Genomic DNA, 23952 nt, shown 5'->3' with positions numbered 1-23952 from the left:
GAGTTTGTCGCTTGGGATAATCTTCGAGGCACGCGCACAGCTGGCTTCTATCCAAGTAATGTCTCTGTAGGAGATGGCAGCAGTTATAGTAACTGAAGGAGCACCACCACATCACTACCACCACCACTACCACCATCACCATCACTACTACCATTACCGTCATCACGTCAGTATCGCTACCGTCATCAGTAATAGCGGTAGCAGCATCACCACCTTCACCGGTAGTGAAGACGGTAGCCTGTAATATTAGTAGTAGTGTAGTAGAGTAGTGTGGTAATGTAGTAATAGTAATAGTAGCAGAAGCAGCAGCAGCAGCAGCATCGACATCGACAGTATCAGCAGCGTGCTACGTTGGGTTTACTTGGCGCGTAACTTTTTTCCTGTTTTATTTACAAAATTCTCTCTATTCCTTTCTCTCTCTTTTTTACGCACTTATTCTCTCTCTCTCTCTTTCTTTCTTTTAATTTCTTTTTCTTTTGCCAATGAACATATATGTATCTTTACAAAGAGAGATCTATCTTTGGCGACCGCGAAATGCGCGTTGATAATTTGAAGATAAAATAAAAAAAATAAAATAAAAAAAATAAAAAAAAAAAAAAGGAAAAACAAATAAAAGAAAAGAAATTAAAAAAGAGATTTTTTATCGGTCGAAAAGGGTTATATAGAAAAGAGATATATATATTTCGTTCATTTACGGTGTTGGTCGCAGTGCTTTTCGCGGTCCTTGTGCCAAAGAGGGCAAGAAGGGTCATCTTAAGCGGCGTTTAATCGATAGACGAAACGCGAGGAACGTCGATCGCAGCGCTCGCCTGTGAAACAAGTGGCAGAGGAGGAGGCACCAGTCGAGCGTCGTCGTCCTCGTCGTCGCTAGTCGACTCTTGAAGGATTCGAAGAGAAAGAAGAAGAAAAAGGAAAAGAACAAGGAAGAAGATAAACATCGAACGGACAAGATGATTCGTTTGAATTTCACAAAGGAATCATTATAAAGAAATTTTCATCATTGTCCTCGAGAGGAAAATTTTTTCTCATAACGCATATCTATTCAAAATAATATATATCATATTGAGATTATATCGGAAAGAGATATCCCTCTCCGATCGTCATCTTTTATACGTCGTAGACAAAAACGACGAAATGCAGTTGATCGTGGCGCCGGTCCCGCTCTTTTCTTGGTGACTGCTATGCTTGAACGAGAAGAGGTGAGTCGCAAAAATTTCCTAAGTACACGAAGACAACGTCGACTCCTCTCTCTCTCTCTCTCTCTCTCTATCACTCTCTCTCTCTCTCTATCTATCTATCTTTCTCTCTCTCTCTCTATCTTTCTCTCTCTCTCTCTCTCTCTCTATATATCTTTCTTTCTTTCGGCTATTTCCGTATTGTAGCTCTGCCTTCTCGTGCATACGGAACCAAAGCTAAAACACGACGAAGCTAAAACACGAAGCTAAAACACGACTGGGATGATTCTCAAATGTTTTTTTTTGATATTTATATATATATATATATATGTATATATAGTATGCGTGTGTGTGTGCACACATTATATATTTTTTGCCTTCTTTTTTTGCGTGCACTTGTAAAAGTTCGGAAAAAAGAAAACAGAAATGTAAGATTTTTAAGAGAGAATGGAGTTCGACGATAGAACGAGAGAAATTCATCGATTACGTTGTATCAATCAAATTTGAACTTTTCGTTTCGGATACTATCTATATCTATTCATCTTATACCTCTCGATTTCGCCCTACGGGGGCTCAGCGAATAAGCATTAAACGCTCGGTGAACACTGGAATGGTCCGTTCTATCTAATTTAACCTCTTTTTCCCTCTCTCTTTCTGTCTTTCTTTCTAATCCTATATCTGTCAAGGTTTTGATATTCGTATGTATCTTTTTTTGTCAATTTTATACTTACATATATACATACGTACATATATATAAATATATTTAGAGAGAAAAGAGAATAGTGTAGTGTTAGATATTAAATTCGAGTAATCAATAATGCCGAAATATCGATTTCGAAAAATCAAGTGGACCTAGAAAGAGAGAGAGAGGGAAAAAGAGAGAAAGAGAATAAGCTCATTTCTATGGCGTTTAACGCAGTTTAAAGAACAAAGAGTACTAACTTTTAAGATAGTTTAAAATACTTTCGAAAGTGATAATATAAAAATAATAAAAATTAAGTAAGAAATTAAACGAGGAGAGACAGAAAGTACTTCACTTTGTCACAAATAGGTTTCGAAAATTATATCTTTGTCAAAGGCCGAGCCTTGGCTTACTAAATGCAAACGACAGAAAGAGAGAGAGAGAGAGAGAGAGAGAAAGAGAGAGAGAGAGCTGACGTTATATTTTCTCAAAATTCTACCTGGCCAAGAAAGTAGGTTGCGACATGTAAAGATGATATTGTATTAGCCACGCATGACTTTTATATCTTTGGTTTGAACTACTAATAAGATTGTAGTAATAATTATCTACATTAGTTTGCAGGTTAGCTCTTTGTTTTTTTTTGCATAGTTATCAACCATGATGGTAAAACTCATTATTTACATCGTACGTTGTTAATTGTTTAACTTTTCTTTCCCTTTTTATTTCCAAAATATATATATATGTATATAAGTATATATATATTCCTGTATTGTTATAATTGCATGTAAGTACATATGCAATATAAGTACATATACAGGTTAATTTTTTTGGTATGGTACTATCCGTTATGGTAGTCCACCATTTTGAAAATTTACCTACTTCGTGATTTTCTTTCTAACATTTTTGTCTTTACAGTCCATAGTGATATATATCAATAATTCGATTGTCCTAATTATATATGTATATGCATATATTATACATACGAAATTTAATTTTTTGGCATGGTATTGTTTATGACGGTAGTCCATTATTTTGAAAATTTACGTACCTTGTGATTAGCTTCGTAATATTTCTTTCTTTTCATTTTAAAATGATATATACATAAGAGAGAGAGAGAGAGAGTGAGAGAGAGAGAGAGAGTGAGAGAGAGAGAGAAAGAGAAAGAGAAAGAGAAAGAGGAAGAAGATAAACGAATCGGTGTAAAGAGTTATAAATTCGATTTCCGAGCCAAAGTTAAAAGCATGTACGATCGTTTGGCGAACTACGTTGGACAGTCTGTTTGCTTTCAGTGTAATTTGCGAGCCACTTGAAATCATCTCGTTTTCTATCGAGTACACTACTCGAAACAACTAAACGATCTTGTAAATTAGGGCTTTTAAATCGATGTCATTTAAGTGAATTTTTCAAACGGCACATACTTATATATATATGTACAAACATAAATGGCCCAATCGATCGATCCAATTTGAATATTCTTATATTTTTCAAATTGTGGGGTTTACAGGATAGGTGACTATCAAGGAGAAAAGAAAGAAATAAAGAAAGAAAGAGAGAGAGAGAGAGAAAGAGAGAGAGTGAGTTTGGGATAGATGGAGGAAAATAAATTAGGAGGGATAATGAATCTAATCAATACGAGATACCTGACCTGAATATATTCGAACAAAAGTAAGAAAGAGAAGGGAGAAAGGGAGAGAGAGAGAAGGAAGAAATGGGAATATGTCATGAACAGATATCATCTCAGCAATAGGTTATTACAATTAAATTTCGAACTAATGAAATTCGAGATGGAAGAGGATAGATATAGAGAAAATTTCAAGGCAATTATGACAACTTACTGATCGTTCGATAAGATTTATAAGAACGAAATGTTCGAATGTGATTTGCTACAATTAAAATTAAAAAGAAAGTAAAAAAAGAAGAAGGAGAAAAAACCAATTTTAAAATAATCGTGATCAAGAAGATTATGATGTTTATATCAAATAAAACAGTTCGATCGTAGAAAAAATTGACTGTTACTTATCGCGTCAGTATCATTTAAACGTTTGATCTTATAATTGTACATTAAATAAATGATCAGTATTACTAATAATAAAAAAAAAATATTAATATGACGTCATATAAGTGATGACATCCTTCCAACGCGCAACCATGACAATTAATTATTTATATCGACCAAAATATTCCTATATAGACGAATTATATTTGTTATACAAATTTTTAAAAAAAGATCATTGATTAATAAAAAATATTAACCAAATATTATAAATGGAAACATATATAATTATATATGTCTTTCTAGAAGATTTCGAAGAAAAATAGATTAAGGTTAAGAAAAAAAAAAAAAAAAAAAAAAAAAGAAAAAGGAAAGAAAAGAAAAAAGAAAAAAAAAAAAGAAAAAAGAAAATGATTTCAGGCGTTTTCCTTTTCTTTTTTTTCCTTTTTATCCCTTCGTTTTTTCTTTTTAACGCGAAGGAAATCTTCTAAAAGATCTAAAGACATCCCAGTTAGTTAATGAGTGCCGGGGGGTAGTGTGGGATTGTTATTCATTAAAAACCCCACGATCTCTCGGGTATTATCTCTTGGAATGTCTTTTGGATTATATCGTGGATAGAGTCCCTGGGCGAAAGTGTACTATCCTTGGAAGGAAAGATGGGTTTGGGGGTGTTATCACCTGCCCCTTCTCCACATTCCATCTCATCCCAATTCGCCCCATATACCCTCGTTACCCACATGAAAAGATGCATGTTAGGCGCATCCTCGCAGACTCTGCATCCTGAAGCATTTTGTACGTGCCGCCAAGTGTATTTGCGACACGCTGGCTAGCTAGGTCACTAGGGGATAAAAAATCGATTCACTTCTGTCCTTCTCTTTTCCTCCCTTTCTTCCACTCGTTCCACTCCTCTCTCTCTCCCCCCCTTTCTTCCCAGTCTCTCTCTCTCTCTCTCTCTCTCTTTCTCTCTTTCTTTCTATTTTTCTATTTTTCTCTCTTTCTCTCTCTTTCCCTCTTCCGTCTTTTCTTCGTAAGAGGCTCGTTTACTCGTCAAGAGGGAGTTACCTAGATATCATATTCATGTATTCTCGTTGTATCCTCCTTTTGGCTCGAAACAAAATACATTAGGTAGGTAAACAAGAAAATAGGAAAGGACGAACAAAAAAAAAGAAGTCTCGATATCTATCTGAGAAATATTTGTCAATTTTTATGGTATTGAAAATTGCGTCAAACTTTACGTCTATCGATTCGAAATAACAAGGATAATATAAATAAGTCTTATATATGTAAGACTTATGTATTTCATACTTGAATAACACACATACATACACACACGCATGCGCGCACAAGACAAAAATATTTATATTATTCGTTAGTTCGTTCGATTAATTAAATAAATAATAACGGTTGCATATTTAACGGAAGATATTTGAGAGAAAGGAGTTCGTCTTTTTCTTTCTTTCGTTTTAGAGCTCGATCGATTGAGGTAACTACCTGCTATATAATTTTATTAAGTTTCTGTAGAACCCTTAATGAAATTCGAAGATTCGAGAATAAAAGTTTTTATTTGCGATTTTTTGTGAAAAAAGGAAAAAAAATTTGTCCGCGTGTGAAAGGAAAAAAAAGAAAAGAAAAGAAAAGAAAAGAAAAGAAAAGAAAGGGAAGTCTGAAAAATTTCATTAAAATCAATAGGTATAATAGAAATTCTTAAATCGAGAAAACGTGTTCTCTTGATCAAAACAGTGTTACATTTTGGTGGTCAAGGGGGTTACGTTGTGCTATTTACAGTACTCGCGCGGACAGAAGTTTATGTTCTACCGATAAAAGTTCCGAAAATAGAACGGAATCGATTCATTAGATTCTCGACGTTCCAAGAACAGGAAACTTCGAGTTAGGATATTTGAAAGCGATGACGACGATGACAATAACGACGACGTTTCCGCCGCGTAGATTATGTAAAAGCTTTTTTAATTTTAATATTTTTTCCTAAAGTTGGCAATAAAAAAGATCATTTCCCAATAGACTAGAGGTACTTTTTTTTTATGTTCTTTTTTTTATACATAGTCGATCTGTGTGGATATCATCGAACCACGTGGGATCTTATCTTGATCATCGAGACAGGTGCTTTCCAATGGAATTTAGGTCAGAGTTTAGTAACCCCCAAAGAAGCGTATAAATATAGTGCTAAGGTAGTCATATATGACAGCGTGAGATATATGATGTACACTTTTTTTTCTTTCTTTTTTTCAACAATTTATACGAAATCGTTTATATTCTTTTTCTCCCCTATTTGTCTTCTTTTCCCTCCCATATAGAAAGTGATCTACATACATATATATTCATCCTAAGAAGACTAACTGCAACGAGCTCCATACGAAAATAGTAACACTCGGGATTGTATCGTTCTTGAAATCTGGCCCCGTTACGTCTGGAGGCGATACGATATGATCGGTCTTTGGTGGAGTGGTAGTTGTTTAAAGGAGATGGTTAGGATGATTTCGCACATAAACTTGCACGAAAGCTGAGAGAAGATATGAATGGATGGATGAATGAAGGGAAAGGAAAATCGAATTTGACCTAGATTAACTTATTGTATTTTGAATGGATTGTTGTATGGTAAGATTGTTAAGTAAGAAGATGCTTTAATGATTTACAGATGATGACCGGGTGGTTCGCAGCGAGGGAGTCGAGGGTGGAAGATCGACGTAGGGACGGATGAAGCGGACGAGGCGTAACGTCGTCGCGGAGGAGGAGGACGAATCAGAGGAGGAAGAGGAAGAAGAAAAAGAAGAAGAAATCAAAGAACGAGAGGGAGAAGAGATAGCGAGGGAGAGGCGGTGGAGGAGGGGCAGGGGCGGAGGAGGGGGAGGAGGAGGAGGGGTAGGAGTAGAAGCAGAGGGGTCGGTTAAGTTTTCTCAATCATCGTCGTTGTCGTTGTCGTTGTCGTTGTTGTCGTCGTCGTCATCGTCGTCCTCGTCGTCCTCGTCGTCCTCGTCGTCGTTGTCGTCGTAGTCGAATCTGCCTGTCAGCGTTGACGTACTCGGCCGATGTTAAACGACAAGAGGTTCGAAAACGACGCACTGGCGGCGGAGAGCGAGCGTCGTAACAATGGGAGCGCCGTGGTCCCATCAGGCCCGATGGTGTTGTTGTCGTCGTCGTCGTCGTCGTCGTATGCGATACCAAGCTATGGAATCGCAAGCGTTGCTTGTAACGATCAAGGATTCACGTTCGAGGGCGTCGGTACGAGGACGACAATGACAACGATGACGACGACGACGGCGACAAGTTTACGCCGCGCAGCTACCGCGGCGGTAGGTGGCGGAGGGTTCTGCACCGGAAGTCAGGCCCCATCGGCGGTCGGAGCCGTCGTAGTTATGGGTGCTGGCACCGGTTGCACAACTGGCGAACGTACGAGTAGCAGTATAGGCTATCCGAAGGAGGTTCGATACGCGTCGACGAGCGTAACTTCGGCTCTCTCGCCGGCTATTCCGTCAGCCCTTCCATCGGTTCTTCCATCGGTTCTTCCATCAGCTTTAACATCGGCTATACCGTCGGCTATTCCGTCGGCAGTCCCGTCGATCGTCGGCGGGCCAACGCCGACGATCTCGGTACCGCCACCGACCACGCCGCCGGCCACTGCCGGTGGGGCTCTCGTTCAAACGGGACAAGTCTCGATACTACAACAACACCAACAGCAACAACAACAACAACAGCAGCATCAGAGCCAGCTACAACAAACGTCGATGCCGCCGCTACCACCGCCCCTGCCGCTGCAGATGCAGCAGCAGCGTGCCTTCTCGAGGTCTATGACATCTTTACCGCCAGAACCTTTCATGATAATGCGTTCGAAGGCCCTAAATCGCCGGGTCTCGATCAACGTCGGTGGCGTCAAACATGAAGTATTATGGCGTACCCTCGAGAGGTTACCGCATACTCGGCTCGGACGCCTTCGCGATTGTAATACCCACGAGGCGATCACCGAACTTTGCGACGACTATTCCCTTATCGACAACGAGTATTTCTTCGATCGGCATCCAAAATCATTTAGCTCAATACTCAATTTTTATCGTACCGGAAAGCTTCATCTCGTAGATGAGATGTGCGTCTTAGCGTTCAGCGATGATCTCGAGTACTGGGGCGTCGATGAGCTTTACTTGGAAAGTTGCTGTCAGCATAAGTATCACCAACGAAAGGAGCACGTCCATGAGGAGATGCGCAAAGAGGCCGAGTCTCTCAGGCAGAGGGAGGAAGAGGAGTTCGGGGAGGGGCAATGCGCGCAGTATCAAAAGTGGCTCTGGGATCTTCTCGAGAAGCCAACCACCTCCATCGCCGCGAGGGTGAGTCTTTCAAAAGCTTCTCCAAGAATTTTTTTCTTCTTTTTTTCTCTTCCCTCATTTTCTTTCTCTCTTCTCCTCGTTTAGTCGATCTATCTAGCCATCTACCTACCTATATATCTACCTATCTACCTCTATCTATTTATCTATCTATCTATCTATCTATCTATCTATCTATCTATCTATCTATTTATCTATCTATCTATCTATCTATTTATCTATCTATCTATCTATCTATCTATCTATCTATCTATCTATCTATCTTTCTATCTATCTATCTATCTATCTATCTATCTATCTATCTATCTGTCTGTCTGTCTGCTTGTCTGTCTGTCTATCTGTCTCTCTGTCTGTGTGTCTGACTATCTCTCTGTCTATCCACTTTATCCATCTATCTATACATCTATCTTTTTCTAACCGTTTCGGTTCGTTCGTCGGCGAGATATGTGCTTAACCAGAATTGCGATAAGAGAAAACGTCGCGTCTCGGTCTAACCAAGAATGTAGGAGGAGGGAAAATACGAAGAAGCTGAGATTTACCTTCATTTTTGAACGGTAGCCAAGCGTGCCGCAACGCCAATGATATTCTGGCATCGATAAAACCAAGCAAACGTCGAAGGGCATCCAAAGAAATTTAATTCTCCTTCTTCCTATCCTCTTATCTCTCTTCCCCTCCGATGATGTTGATAATGATCAATTCCTCCTCTTTCTCCTCCTCCTTCTCTTCTTTCTCTTTTTTCTCTTCCCCTCGAATTTATCGACCGATTCGCGACGTTTCCGTTATTCGTAAAATACGACGACTGATGATTCACCGTGACCTAGATAAAAACATTTTCTTTTATTATTTTCTTTTTATTTTTTATTTCTTTTATTATTTTTTTTTTTAATTTACTAATCCATTTACGGTCTGTCTCCACGTTTACAGTTTCCGCCGGAGCATTTACTAATCAAGCAAAGGTATATTGATTAAATCGATATTAGAGAGCATCGATTAATATTCGACGTAGCTCACAGCATATATTGTGTTATATACATATATACATATATGTATATTATATATTATATATATATATAAATTTATTATATATTTATATTTATATTTTATATATATATATATATATATATATATATATATATATATATAGACGATAAATTAAATGTAGTGAGAACGTTTGCGAGCGTTTGCGTATGTATATCTTTTGGAACGTTACAAGTTGTCATTTTACCGCCTTTAATTTATTTATTAGAACGTTATCACACTTAGGCTAGTTTATTCAATATCGACCCTGATCGTACCTCGACGTACGTTGAAAACTCCGTTGAAAAATTTTTTATCGTATTTTCATCGAAATATTTTCTTAAACGTCGAGGACTGATCGAAGCTCGTAGTTACGTGTGTCAATTTCAGTCGATAGGACGCAACGAACCAAATTATTAATTTAGATGAACTTTTTGTATTCTTTTTTCTTTTTTTTGGCATTTTAGTTATTATTATTATTACTATTATTGTTAATATATTTTTTCTTTATTTTATGCTCGCTTGTGATATTTCAAACCCACTTATTGTCTTCCTATTTTTCCTGTTTTTTTATATATATATTTTTTTTAATTTTTGTGATTGTTCATTATAAAACACTTTCTCACTTATCCCACCTTTCTTTCTCTCTCTCTCTTTCTCTCTCTCTTTTTCTCTCTCTCTCTCTATATATATATTATTATTAATATTATTATTAATATTATTATTAATATTATTATTATTATTATTATTATTATTATTATTATTATTATTATTATTATTATTATTATTATTATTATTATTTTTCTTTTTAATTACTATAGGTATATATTGTATTTATTGTATTAATAGTAATTGAGTAAGTATTTTGAATATAGTAGAAGAGATCGAATGTTGTTTTTCTCCATTATCTTGATCTTCGTAATGTATGTTTTATTTCTAGGTGGCAGTTATGACGACACATATTTAATTATATAATATATATATATGTACATATATATATATACTTATGTATATCTATCTATATATATCTTTTTTCATATAATATAATTAAGCTTTTCTAGCTCTTTTTAGTATAAAATATAAAATCTATGCCGTTTTATGTCTATAACGTGCTATGGATGATAATGGGAGTGCATTATACGCGATTACCAGGTATCACGTAGATTCTTTCTCGACACCGCTCCCTATGAACTACCACAAATACGATAGTTTCGCTACGAGCGAATTCAATTCGACAACTAATATTTATTAATCTAACGAATGTTATTGGAACGAAAAAAAAAAAAACAAAAAAAAAGAAACCAAAAAAAGAAAAAGAAGGTACAAAAAATATTACTATTATTATTATTATTATTATTATTATTATTGTTGTTGTTGTTATTATTATTATTGTTGTTGTTGTTATTATTATATATATATATATATATTTATGTAAATAGAGTGTATCTTTAAAAATGTGGACATTTATTCCACAAAGAATTAATGTATGAAAAATATATTGAAAAGAAAAAACTTAGCGTTTCTGATATGCCGAATCCGACGTTCCTAATCGATCGATCGAATCGAGTCGAATCGAATTGTATTGATGTAATGTGGCCAGAAAATCGCCGATAATTTCTGTAGTAATTTTACACAAAACTTCACAGTAATTCGTATCTATAGACGAATAATTATATCGCACGGGAATGTTCTCGTTATATTTATTTTTTTTTTATTAATTTTCTTTTTCTTTATTTTTTTCTTTCTTTATTTATTTTTTTTTGTAACAAGTAGACATAGTAGATGATCGTTTAGAACGAACGTTTAGGCTACTATTGTAGAAAATGTCAGTGAGCACCGAATTCTTTTCTATTCTTTTCCCGTATGTACGAACGTCGAATTCAGTAAAGGAACGTAAGATAATAAATTGGTATGAACGAAAGAAAGGCAAATAAAAAATGAAATAAAATAAAATAAAATAAAATAAAATAAAATAAAACAAACAAATAAATAATAATAAAAATAAAAATGAGAAACGAAAAAGAAAGGAAAGTAAAATAAAAAAAAGACTAAAAAGAAAGAAAAAAAATTAATAAAAACAAATTGTAAGAGAGAGAAAAATTAAAATGTGAGAGAATCTTCGAAGCACGCAGGCGGCGCCCTTTCGCGAATGTTGTAATTGTCTCTTTTTCTCTGTGTATATGTATATATTTTTATATATATATGTATATATATATATATCTATTTACCTTATACTAATATATATGTATATAGGTATGTGTGTATATATATATATATATATATATATTATACGTATCTATATACTACGCATATATATACATATATATGTATGAACGGTCATGCTTATATATATATAAACATATATATATATATATCTAATATTGTTGCCGTACACACCACAAACAATACACATTGCACACACTATTGCTCTGAGATTGATTAACAAAAATTGTGCGGGGTTCTAACGTGGCAGCACCCAATTCCTTTTTAATCAACTCTCTCCAAGTGCTCTAACTCAACGACGAAATACTACTATCTTTTTTCTACACGACGTAAGCACGTCAGTCACGAATCCAACGAAGCCGGTGAGATTATAACTCGTTTTGTTCGTTCCATCGCATCTCGCGATACTCTTTTTTAACTTTTTAAAATAAATAACCACAATTAAATTCTGACATGTCGTATTGTTAAAAAAAAAGAAATGAACGAAAGAAAGAAAAAAGAAATTTAAATTAGTGTCTCGTACAATCTTTTTCATCGATTCTCTTTTACAAAAAAAAAAAAAAAAAAAGGGAACCGTTGCTCTCCGTACAACGAAATATTTTAATCCTTTTCCATATAGGAATTTTAATTTTCTAATTTAAAAAAAAAAGTCATGAAGGGTAAACGTTCAAGTAACAATGGCCAGCGACGTTAATTAATTAATTAATTTAAAAAAATAATAAAATCGAACTGACAATAGCGTGTGAACGTTAGACGTGTAATATTGCATGTTCAATATATATATATACCTCGAGGAATTATCTACGCGAAGAAGAAAAAAATTTTTTTTCCGTCTAGAGAAAAAGATGCTTATTGTTAGTTTTATATTAGTGAAATCAACGCGTATGTCTTAACGGATCTATCAATATTATAGAAAAAGTATAGATTATCCGTGACGTATGTATGTTTATTTCAAACAGTAGGAAAAAATCGATTAATAAGACCGAAGTTTAGAAGATTACTCGCGCCGTGACTAAAGCACTTAGAACGGGATTAGAGGATAGCTCTACTTCGATGGTAAAATATTTTTTTTTTCTTTTTTTTTCTCGCCGAAAGAAATTATAAATTTTTTTTAATTTTTTTTAATTTTTTTTTTTTTTCATTACGTCGATCCAGCACGCAAATAACTTTTCTTATGTTCACGATCGAGGGATCTCGAGTCGAGCTCAACGAACATTCGTTTTCATTAATAATCATTCGAATTTATATTAATGATTAAAACAAGTAAATGTACAATTAGTTTCGAAAACAACAAATTTTGTCGATCTAGTTGATGAAAAAGAAGAAAAGAAAAATAATAATATTAATAAACTAAAAGAAATGTTTGATTGATTTGTCGAAAAAAATTATGTCTATCTGTTCGATGAAAAAAAAAAGTGGAAAGAAAAAAAAAAAGAAAAACAAAAAACAGGAAATTCATATAGATCTAATAAATAAATAAATATATATATATGTATATTTTTTTTTCTTTTTGACGAGTTCAAATTCATGTGTGACATAAACAAAGTAACACAATAGAAACGATCGTTCCTTAGCCTTGACTCGAGCCATTTATTACGCGTTTTATTATTCGACTTGGGGAGAATATATATGTAATACAGAGTATAAAGCTTGCGTTTTTATCTTCACTCTGCACTTTTTCTGTCCTCCACGTTGATTTACGAATTTACTCGAAAAGATCTCGCCTTTTTTTGCACACCGATCGCGGTCCGCTGGCTTTTCCTTACTTATTACTTTTGTCTACTTCTTAATATCAAAGTCTCTATTTTTCTTTTATATCCCCTCGTTATTTCTTTTCTCATGGTTTCAAACGAAATCGTAGAAACTAAAGTTTTACTATTATAGTAATCTCACGAAAGAAGAAAAAAAGAAACAGGATCTTTTGTAAAAATAAATACAATATTTTGCGAGAATATCATATTCAAAAGAGTCCTTAATTTTATAACATATGAAATTAAGCAAGTTCAATTGTAACAATGAAGAAAAAAAAATACAAATTACGAATAAATAAAGGAGATAATAATAATAATAATAATAATAATAATAATAATAATAATAATAATAATAATAATAATAATAATAATAATAATAATAATAATAATAATAATAATAATAATAATAATAATAATAATAATAATAATAATAATAATAATAATAATAATAATAATAATAATAATAATAATAATAATAATAATAATAATAATAGTAAAAAATGGAAAAAGAAAAAAATAGAAAATTAAAAATGTAACACGTTCAACGATTTCGTTTAGAAACTTTGCTTTTCCCAGCAGTTAATATATAATATGACCGCACATCGTATATCTAAAAGCGCACGTGTAACAGCTTTCTATAAACAATTATACTTACCGTACGTATTTATACACACACATACACATTTATTATATACACTGTCGTATACCACTAGCACGATCACTTTTCATGTGGATAAAATGGTCACTGTTCTTTCTCTCTCTCTCTCTTCCTCTCTTTCCCTTCCTTCTTCCTCTTTATGTATTCATCCCTTTCTCTCTTTCTTTCTCTTTCTCTTTCTATAAATAAAATGAATATATATATATATATATACTCATTTTTATCTCTTTCTAACTTTCTATTGAGGGAGAACAGTACTTTTGCCCATTTTGTATGCATGCAGGACAAGATTCCTTTTATTCTTACGTTACAAAGACCTTTTTATGTTTTTGCTTGAAAATATATTGCATTATATATATATATATCATATTATTAAGCCGTCTCGAGGAATTTAATCATATTAATCGTTAACGATTGACAATGATCAATGGTCAATGATCAATAATCAATGATCAATGATTGAAGTTTACTGTCTCTTTCTCTTTCTCTCTTTTCCTTTTTTCTCCGTTAAAATTAATTTCTTTCACGTTAAAACGATTAAAAATGATTGTTCGATTGAATTTAAATCGATGTGGTGTTAATAGAATTGTTTTGTAACTCTAATATGATTTTTTCGTTTTTTTTCTTTTTCTTTTTTTATTCGATTCACCACGAGACGGTGAATTTTGTTCACTTAATTATTATTAGTTTTGAAAATGATATACTATAGTTATAACGTTGTCTCGAGGAATCTACAATAGATCAAATTAATAATCGATGAATTCAAATCTTTATTTTTTGTCATGTTTAATATAGATTTAAAAATGATTATTGAATTTTTTTGATTGAAGAGATTATTTAATATTTGATTGGTGTTCTTGGATTTTTTTTCTTTCTTTTTTGCTTCTTTTTTTCTTCTTTTTTTCTTCTTTAATTAACCACGAGACAGCGAATTAGATTGCTGTCATAACTTGAAATTTGTGAATGATATAGATATACAATTACGCCGTCTCGAGGATCTAGATCGAGATAATTTATTAACGATTGGAAACAATCATTGAAATCAACTGTCTCTCTCTCTCTCTCTCTTTCTCTCTGTGTTAAAATAGATTTAAAAAGTAATTATTGAATAATTAATATAAATTAGTTTGGTTTGATTAACCATAGGATGACAAATTTGTTCGGTATTATATATAATTACAAATTTGCGAATGATACAGATTATAGAACAAAGTCGTCTCATTAAGAGTAAAATCGAGTTGATCGTTAAGAATTAAAAACGATTATTACAATCTACTCTCTCTTTCTCTTTTTCTCTCTTTTTCTCACCTTCTCTCTCTTCGTATTAATATTTCCAGTAATAAGTAATTATAGAATTATAGAAATAAGTAATTATAGAATTTAATTTGAACGATTTTAACACTATCTTCAGAATTAGTTCGATTTGATTGACCACGAGACGGCAAATTTGCTCGGTATTTACAAATAATTAAAACTTTGCGAATGTTAGATACAATAAACGCCGTCTCGAGGAATAAAATCTTGTTGATCATTAACGATTAACAAAGATCAAAATCTATTCTAACTTTTGTATTCGTTTTAAAATTTTACAAATAATTATTGGAATATAATCTGAACGATATTAATAATAAATTAAAATTTGATTTGATATGATTTAATCGACCACGAGACGGCGAATTAGCTCGGTTATCCGTAATTATAAATTTGCGAAACGAGCGCCTCTTACTTTTTTGCGTTTTAAAAACAACATAATTTTTGCTATAACCCTTATGTCTACGAATTGATTTCGCATTGTAGCGATTGCACCGACGACGCGACGAAGACTATATATATATAAAAAAGCGCGATTAAATAAATCAATTATATCTCTATATATATACTTACATATTACATAGATATCAAGGGTGATATATTTTTTGGTGGTTGGGATTTATATTCCGCACTGTGCTTTAAGCCAGATTTATTATATCCAGGAGGAATTCAGTTAATAAAGAACATGTATATAAAGATAGCTAGCGTGTGGCGTACGGGGTGGGATAATAATATTGATAGAGACAGAGGGAGCGGGGTTTTGAAGGGAATAAATAAATGATGTTTCTTCAATACGCTTGCCGAACAACGTGCAAAACATATTTTTTGTGAGTCGAGCGACGTCGGGCAGACTGCCTTTAAACGACGAGCCACTCCTCTCGGTGCTGCTGCTTTAAAGCGTCCAATATTTGCCTTCTAAATGCGCCTGATGTCTTTCTTGCGCAATATCGGATAGAGAAATTCGCCTTCATCCCTCCCCTTTTCCATCCTCAAACGAAAAACGACAAAGACAAAAAGAAAAAGAAAAAAAAACGACCCATACAAATCCATGGGAAATGAAAATGTCCGTTCTTTTTTGCTGTTGTCGTTGTAATTGCCATTGCTTCGCGTATATATATATATATATATATATATATATATATACACGAAGGCAATATATATATAATATATGTGTGTGTTTGTATGTATATACACACATACACATATATATTTATTCTTCCTTCAAATCTTTTCCTAGCCCGTTAGTGATCTTTTTTATGCTGGCCCATCGTTCGCACTTTTACACGTCTCAAATATGTGGAAAGAAAAAAAAAAGAAAAGAAACAAAATATATGTATATATCATAAGTACACCGTTATATCTCAACTCATTACTTCTCTTATCGATATAGACCAAATTCATCATCGTTTTGTATTCTTCGTAGAAATGTATTCTTCGTATTGTTTTTTCTTTTTTTTTCTTCTTTTTTTATCGTCCTTTCTTTTTTCCTTATCGCGTTTATATATCTTTGAATAAAATGAAAAGGATAGCTTAAGATTTCTCCTATAATTCAAGCATATTTCTCTTGCTTCTTTAATAAATCCTTTTGTTCAACGCCAGATACACACATATTTCGTATTTTCAATCATCTTCCGATAGTTGTCGCTTCGCTTCGATTCGCCATTTTTTTGCGCGGAAAGAAAAAAAGAACATTTTTTCTAAATTATATTATACAGCATATAATTTTTTTAATCTCTGCAGCTTAACAGCCTTTTATAATCACCGTTATACATCGCTTTTCGTAATACGAAAGAGCTTATTATTGTGTATACCATTTTTGGTTATGGCTTCCGTCGTATTTTTGAATAAAGGAGGAAAGAGGGAACACTCCACTTTGTTGGAACACTTTGAAGTAACTTTCATTTCCTCTGTCCTTCTTCTTCTTCTTCTTCTTCTTCTTCTTCTTCTTCATCTTCTTTTTGATAGCTACGCTTGTGTATCACACATATTTGTAATTTATCGTTAAAATATTGGAGGAAATTCGAGAGTCAGAAGAAAATCTTCTGGTTTTATAGGTACTATACTACTCGAATTTATCGTTCGTTTCATCTGTATTTCTATTTCTCTCTCTCTCCTTCTCTTTCTCTGTCTTTCTTTGTAATACGTAATCTTATTCTCATTCTTATTCTCTTCTTTTTTTTTTACCTTCTCACTTTCTCTGTCTCTTTCTCTCTTTCTCTCTCTCTCTCTCTCTCTCTCTCTCTCTCTCTCTCTTTCTCTCTGACTGTTACGTCTTAGGAGGTCTTCGTTAGGTATTATTAATCAAGAATTAGATGGAAAGGAGCGAAAGTAAATGTCGACATTAGCAATTGAAGGTTTTTTTAGAGGAGTATATAATTAGGCAAACGATCAAACTTAACGTTTGACCGGTTGAACGTCGGTTTTCCAGGTGATAGCTGTGATATCAATACTCTTTATTGTGCTTTCGACGATCGCACTAACTCTCAACACCATTCCTAGTATGCAAGTGAATGATGAGAAGGGGAACTTTCAAGACAATCCACAGCTTGCCATGGTGGAAGCCGTGTGTATAACATGGTTCACCCTCGAGTACGTGCTTAGGTTCAGTGCTTCACCGGACAAATGGAAATTCTTCAAAGGCGGTCTTAATGTGATCGATCTGTTGGCTATACTGCCGTACTACGTATCCCTGTTCCTGGTCGAGACTAACAAGAATGCGACCGACCAATTCCAAGATGTACGCAGGGTAGTCCAAATATTTCGTATAATGAGGATTTTAAGAATTTTGAAGTTGGCCCGCCATTCGACCGGGCTACAGAGTCTCGGCTTCACTCTACGTAACTCTTATAAGGAGTTGGGCCTGCTGATGCTCTTCCTGGCAATGGGCGTCCTCATATTCTCTAGTCTCGCCTATTTCGCTGAGAAGGAGGAGCCCGGGACCAAATTCATAAGCATTCCAGAGACCTTCTGGTGGGCAGGCATCACGATGACCACCGTCGGATACGGCGACATCTACCCCACGACCCCGCTCGGCAAGGTGATCGGCAGTGTGTGTTGTATATGTGGTGTCCTGGTAATCGCGTTACCCATTCCCATTATCGTCAACAACTTCGCTGAGTTTTACAAGAATCAGATGAGACGGGAGAAGGCCCTTAAGAGGCGGGAAGCTCTTGAGAGGGCTAAGAGAGAGGGCAGCATCGTCTCCTTTCATCACATCAATCTGAGGGATGCTTTCGCCAAGAGCATGGACCTTATCGACGTCATCGTTGATACTGGTAAGCGACGGACCGTCGACGAAACATGGACAACATTGACCTTGTGACTCTCTCTCTCTCTCTCTCTCTTTCTTTTTATTTTTATTTCAAACGTCAAATACTCGATGACCTAATCACTGAGCAAGTCATGAAATGATAATCCGCAAGCATGTTCCTTTCGCACGTCATACTTCGTATCTGCACTTTTTCTTAAATACAAGGTGTTTAAGAAATAGTTGGTCTTGACATCGTCTTACCCGTAATACGAAAAAACAAAACAAAAAAAAAAAGAATAACCCTATGTATCGACCACATGTATGTATGTACGTCATAAACGTACATTTTTACCAAAGTCTAAGAATATTTATAATTGACCATTTGTTTAACAAATAAACACCGTGTATGTATATATATATATATATATATATATATATATATATATATATATATATATATATATATATCGAATCCTTCAACGACGTCCAACCGAGCAGCACCATTAGCACCGAAATTCGATTAGAAGTGATAAATCGTTCGATCAAGGCTCCTGATGCTCTCTAACATACATATTTCCAGGTCACAACATGTCTGGGGTAGATGGTAACAGCACGGAAGGTGAATCAGCATGTGGTCGGGGCCCCGCACAAACTGGTCCAGGTTGCTATCGTAACTATGAGCATTACAGTCTCTCCCGGCATCGTCGTAGTGCGTCGTCCTGCTTCCCGAATCTGCCGAACGACCTTCCGACGACACCGGACAGTCCGAATCGTCGTCTTTTGGACTTCGCACAGAGCGTACCCGGGACGCAGAATGACGATTATTTCCACGACGAGGTACCGGCACAGAATGCGAATCAAGAAAATACGACACCCAGCGTAAGTATCATCAAATATTCGTTATAATTATATTAACGTTATAACGTGAAAAGATTTTCTTTTTCTTTTTCTTTGTTTTTGTTCTTCTTTTTTTAGCCTCACATCATTCACGAGCCTAAACGATTCTCGACAATCGATCAAACATACCTTTTTTTAATTCATTAATTTATTTATTTTATTATTTTGTTTATTTTGTTTATTTTAATTCATTTATTTGTTTATATTTATTAATTTGTATAGGATATTACTTTCAATTGGAATATTAATTCTCTTTTGATTAATTCTATTTTTTTTTCTTTTTTTGCATATCCGAAATATCGAACATAGTTTCAAATAGAAAAAGTATTTATATAAAAAAATGTATGAACTATCAGTGGTATATGATATCATCGAGAATCGAACAATAATATTAGGCTCGTCAGAAAATAGCGAAGCAGATAGCTTCCAATTTTATTAATTTTTTCCAAGGAAGTATCTTTTTTGTAAAATGTAGAGCATAAAACCACAGGAAGGCCGCGAACGTATCGTCGTTTATCTTATGAAAATTTAGATATATTTTTTTCGGCTGGTCAATATTTTATCATTTCTATGATATATATATGATGTACTGCTTTGCTTTGATTTCGTTTGTTCATTTTTCAAAAAAATCATTCAAGTGCATTGTTCTTATTGACGTTAATCCTCAGTAACATCCTGCTTCTTCACAGGATTGCGCGAGTTAAAAATTGCAATTGTCAACGTGTGTTTACTTTTTGTTTGCATATACATACAATATGTATATATATATATATATATAACAAATATTATATAATAGATATAAATCTATATCCATATTCATATACATATACATATGTTAAATTTTGATTTACATACAATGTATACGTGTACAAAAGGAAATATACATTGTACGTGTACAGGATGGGTCAAAAAGTTCCTAGGTTTGTGAAAAGTTCCTAGATTATTTTGAAACTTAATTACTTTTTTTTCGAGATTTTTTACGCGAAAATTTCTTTTTCTTTTCTTTCTTTCTTTCTTTTTTTTATTTTAGATCGTACAAACTACGAGTCCAGCTATAATTACAGTTTCTGGAGAAAATAAAAGAAAATTTAGTTTAAAAAGTTTGGAAAAAAAATAGCAATTGATTTTTAATAATCATCTAGGAACTTTTAATTCAACCTAGGAATATTTGTCCCTTCTTGGAGGTATTACAATGACATCGTAGAATCTTTTTGTATGTAAACACATTACATTACATTTTTCTGACTTGAGTTATTTTTGCAAATAAATCATCAGCTACGTATATTACACGAACGATTTGGCGTGAATTCAAAGTTGCACAGATATTTTTCTAATATTTTCTTATATCTTTTTTCTTTCTTTTTTTTTTTTTGTTGATTTTTCTGTTTTTCTCTTCTCTCGTAGTTTTTTTTCGTTTCGTGCGTTTTAACCCAGAACGAACGATCATTGTTTGTTCGTTTGTTTGTACGTTTGTTCGTTCGTTCGTTTGCTTTTTTACGCAAAAATATCGGTGTGTGTTGCACTATGTCGCTAGCATGAATTCGACCTAAGTGCTCCCGCCCCCTGTGCTTTTATACTCTAGCGTAAGGCAACACAAGCGATGGAGCCAGATATCAGCGCTTATTATCGACACCATATACATATAAACCTATATACATATATACATTTATTTATATTTTTATTTATTAGATTGATTAATTTATTTATTTTTAAATTATTTATTTGTTTGTTTGTTTGTTTGTTTGTTTGTTCCTTTGTTCCTTTAATCGAGCACGCTCGAAAATTTGAGTATAAATTGAGATAAATAAAAAATTTTTGGTATGATTTATAGTCTTTCATTGATTCTTCATTAACGTCTCTAATCAATGTCGTTTCGACGTTGAAACTTATTTTTAAACTACTCCGAAACACGATCCTTAAAAGGAAAAGTTTTTACATTAAGTAGCGATTTATCAAATATAATGATCTAATATTTCAAATATACAAATATATCTAATAAGATTTGAATATAATATGATAAATATCGTAAATAGTGCGTTAATCCCTTATCGTTCTAATCGCCAGTAATATCGTCGATCGGTATTTGTTTTTTTTTCGTTATTTGCATTTTTTTTTCGATATTTACATATAAAAAAAAGCGTAAAATAACTTAAGTAAAAATATTAAAATTTCAATAAAATATGACATAGAAGAAAGCGCATTGACCTTTATCATTTTAATCGATAATAAAATATTTTTATTTATTTTCGTTATTCGTGTTTTGATTCAACATTTGTAAACAAAGTTATCGAATAAGAATTGTTTTTAATAAAAATTATCTGCAAATACATTGAAATATTTAATAAAATTTACTAATGATTAATTAACTAATGGTTGTAATTAATATCATTTTTATTTCGTTACGTGAAATACTTTTAATTATCGGGCGTATTCGATTTCAAAATAGCTTTTTAAAAAGCCGTAGAAATATATGGTCATTTTCTAATTCATATAATTCAAATAATTACTATCGTCGTTCTAATACGATATCAATCTGAATTTATTTATTCCTTGTTACCTAAGGAAAGCGAGAAGAGCGATCGTTTCTTTTATACATACGGTTCGATTGCCAACGTTATTACGAGTTTCATATGTATATATATCTATATGTACGTACCTATATATAATGTACTTTCTATATATAATAATAGTAATGCCTTGATTGCAATGTTTCTAACGATTGCAAAGTCCAAGAATTACCACGCGTGTTCGATATATAGATGCATAGAGGTTCGTGCTGAAAATAGTATGACATTCTAAATAGCATCTTGCACATCAGCTTCGTGAAAGAAGACTTCGCTTCTACATGTATATATGTATCTATTTATCTATCTATCTATCCATCTATCTATCTATCTATCTATTTAACTATCTATCTACCTACGTATCTATCTATCCATCTATCCTTCTATCTATGTATACTTTTATGTATGCATGTCATCAAAGTATAAAAGCGTTCGGTCCTCTCGCGTTCCTTTTTTTATAATTAAGAGACAGATCGATATTTTTTTTTGTATTTTATTTTATTTTATTTTATTTTTTTTTTATTATTTTACTTTTTTATTTCTTTTATCCATATTTTTTCTTTTTTTTTAAACATCAATTTTAGTCTGTTCAAACTCTCATGAGCAGATTTGTAACATTGTTGATTTATTCGAAAGGAGACTTGCGCGATGAAAATGTAGTTTATAAATCAAACGATAATTTGTTTATAACAATGAAAAAGATAGTTAATTTAATTTATTATAGTTATAAGCTACGAGGTATTTATTTATATTTATTTATTTATTGATTTATTTATTTATTTTCTGCGCAAGTCTTTGCCCTTTTAGTGAGCGAACCAACGATCTCTGGAGAGCCCGAAAGAACGATCATATCTAATTTCATCTTTATCTTCTTGACGATTTTCTATCCTTATCTACTTTGATATAATATTTTTTCTGTATATATATACACATATACATACATGCGCGCTCGTCGCGCATTCGTTTTCCTATAAGATAGACGTCAACCATACTTTTACATGTTATAACACTATACCATGTTTTTACACATAAATATACTTATTCACGAACACACAATACTCGAGATCGAAATACTTCTTTTTTCCCTTATTTGTATATTCATTCATTTATTCATTCATTCATTCATTCATTTCTTTATTAATTAATTAATTAATTAATTAATTAATTATTTATTTATTTATTTATTTATTTATTTATTTATTTATTTATCTTCTTTTACTTCTTAATTTTTTTTTCGTTTTTTTATACAAACGATAAATATACGAAGTCGTGTATAATTGAAGCTGCCGTAATTGTCGTCGATGAGATGGAAATTTATTGTGATAGCAAGAAGCTTTGATAATAGTTTTCCTTTTTTCCTTTTTTTGTTTTTATTTTTTTGAAGTTCAATCCTTGCAATCGAATGAACATTCGTAAAATAAAAGATCTTGGATCGATGGATAATTTTCGCTCGAAAGTAATGAACCAATCGAATGAATAACTTACAGAACATTAATCATTATGAAATATTTTTAATAAATTTTATTTTGATTTTGTTTTTATTTTTTTTTTTTTTTTTTTGCATTCACTTTCATCGTCGATAAAATTAATTACAAAGAATATTTGATTGATATTTGATTGAGCGAAAATTTAAACGTGAAATTTGACGAGAACTTCATTGTGATTGTATTAACCCTCTATAACCCAATACCTTTCTTGTATTTATAAAAAAATTATATAAGTATGTATGTGCGTGTGTATGTGTATACTTATATTTATATATATATATTACTTATTATGATATTATAATATTAATATAAATAATATTATAAATAATTTATATAAAATATATTATATTAATATAAATAATATTACAAATAATAATAATAATAATAATAATCATTATTGTTATTATTATAAAGATAACAATATATTACTTACAATTGATATAATATAATTATACTTATTACCTATAAATAATACTTAAATAATCTTTCTCTTTATTAACATTCGAAATAGGAGTTAATTGTTCACAAAAAATTTGAATAAAAGAAAAGAAAAAAAATTATTAAAAAATCCAGATATATGAGTGCGTGCGTGTGTGTTTGTATACGTAACATA

At 32.7% G+C, this 23952-nt stretch overlaps 1 protein-coding gene across 5 annotated transcripts in view; it reads left to right on the top strand.

Annotated features, from left to right (window-relative positions):
• The first annotated feature begins 6710 nt into the window (after positions 1-6710).
• Positions 6711-23952, top strand: part of Shab (Shaker cognate b) — a 40908-nt gene continuing 23666 nt past the window's right edge. For all 5 annotated transcript variants that reach the window (XM_085655456.1, XM_085655455.1, XM_085655453.1 and 2 more), the window contains exons 1-3: positions 6711-8184; positions 17570-18416; positions 18972-19270. In XM_085655456.1, coding sequence (XP_085511582.1) covers positions 6895-8184; positions 17570-18416; positions 18972-19270 — 2436 coding nt within the window. In that variant the 5' untranslated portion in view covers positions 6711-6894. The remainder of the gene's footprint in view (positions 8185-17569; positions 18417-18971; positions 19271-23952) is intronic.

Source organism: Vespa mandarinia, chromosome 2 (assembly GCF_050613455.1).
Source record: "Vespa mandarinia isolate Hongniang chromosome 2, ASM5061345v1, whole genome shotgun sequence".
Lineage (NCBI taxonomy): Eukaryota > Metazoa > Arthropoda > Insecta > Hymenoptera > Vespidae > Vespa > Vespa mandarinia.
This window is presented reverse-complemented; position numbering and strand designations above follow the sequence as displayed.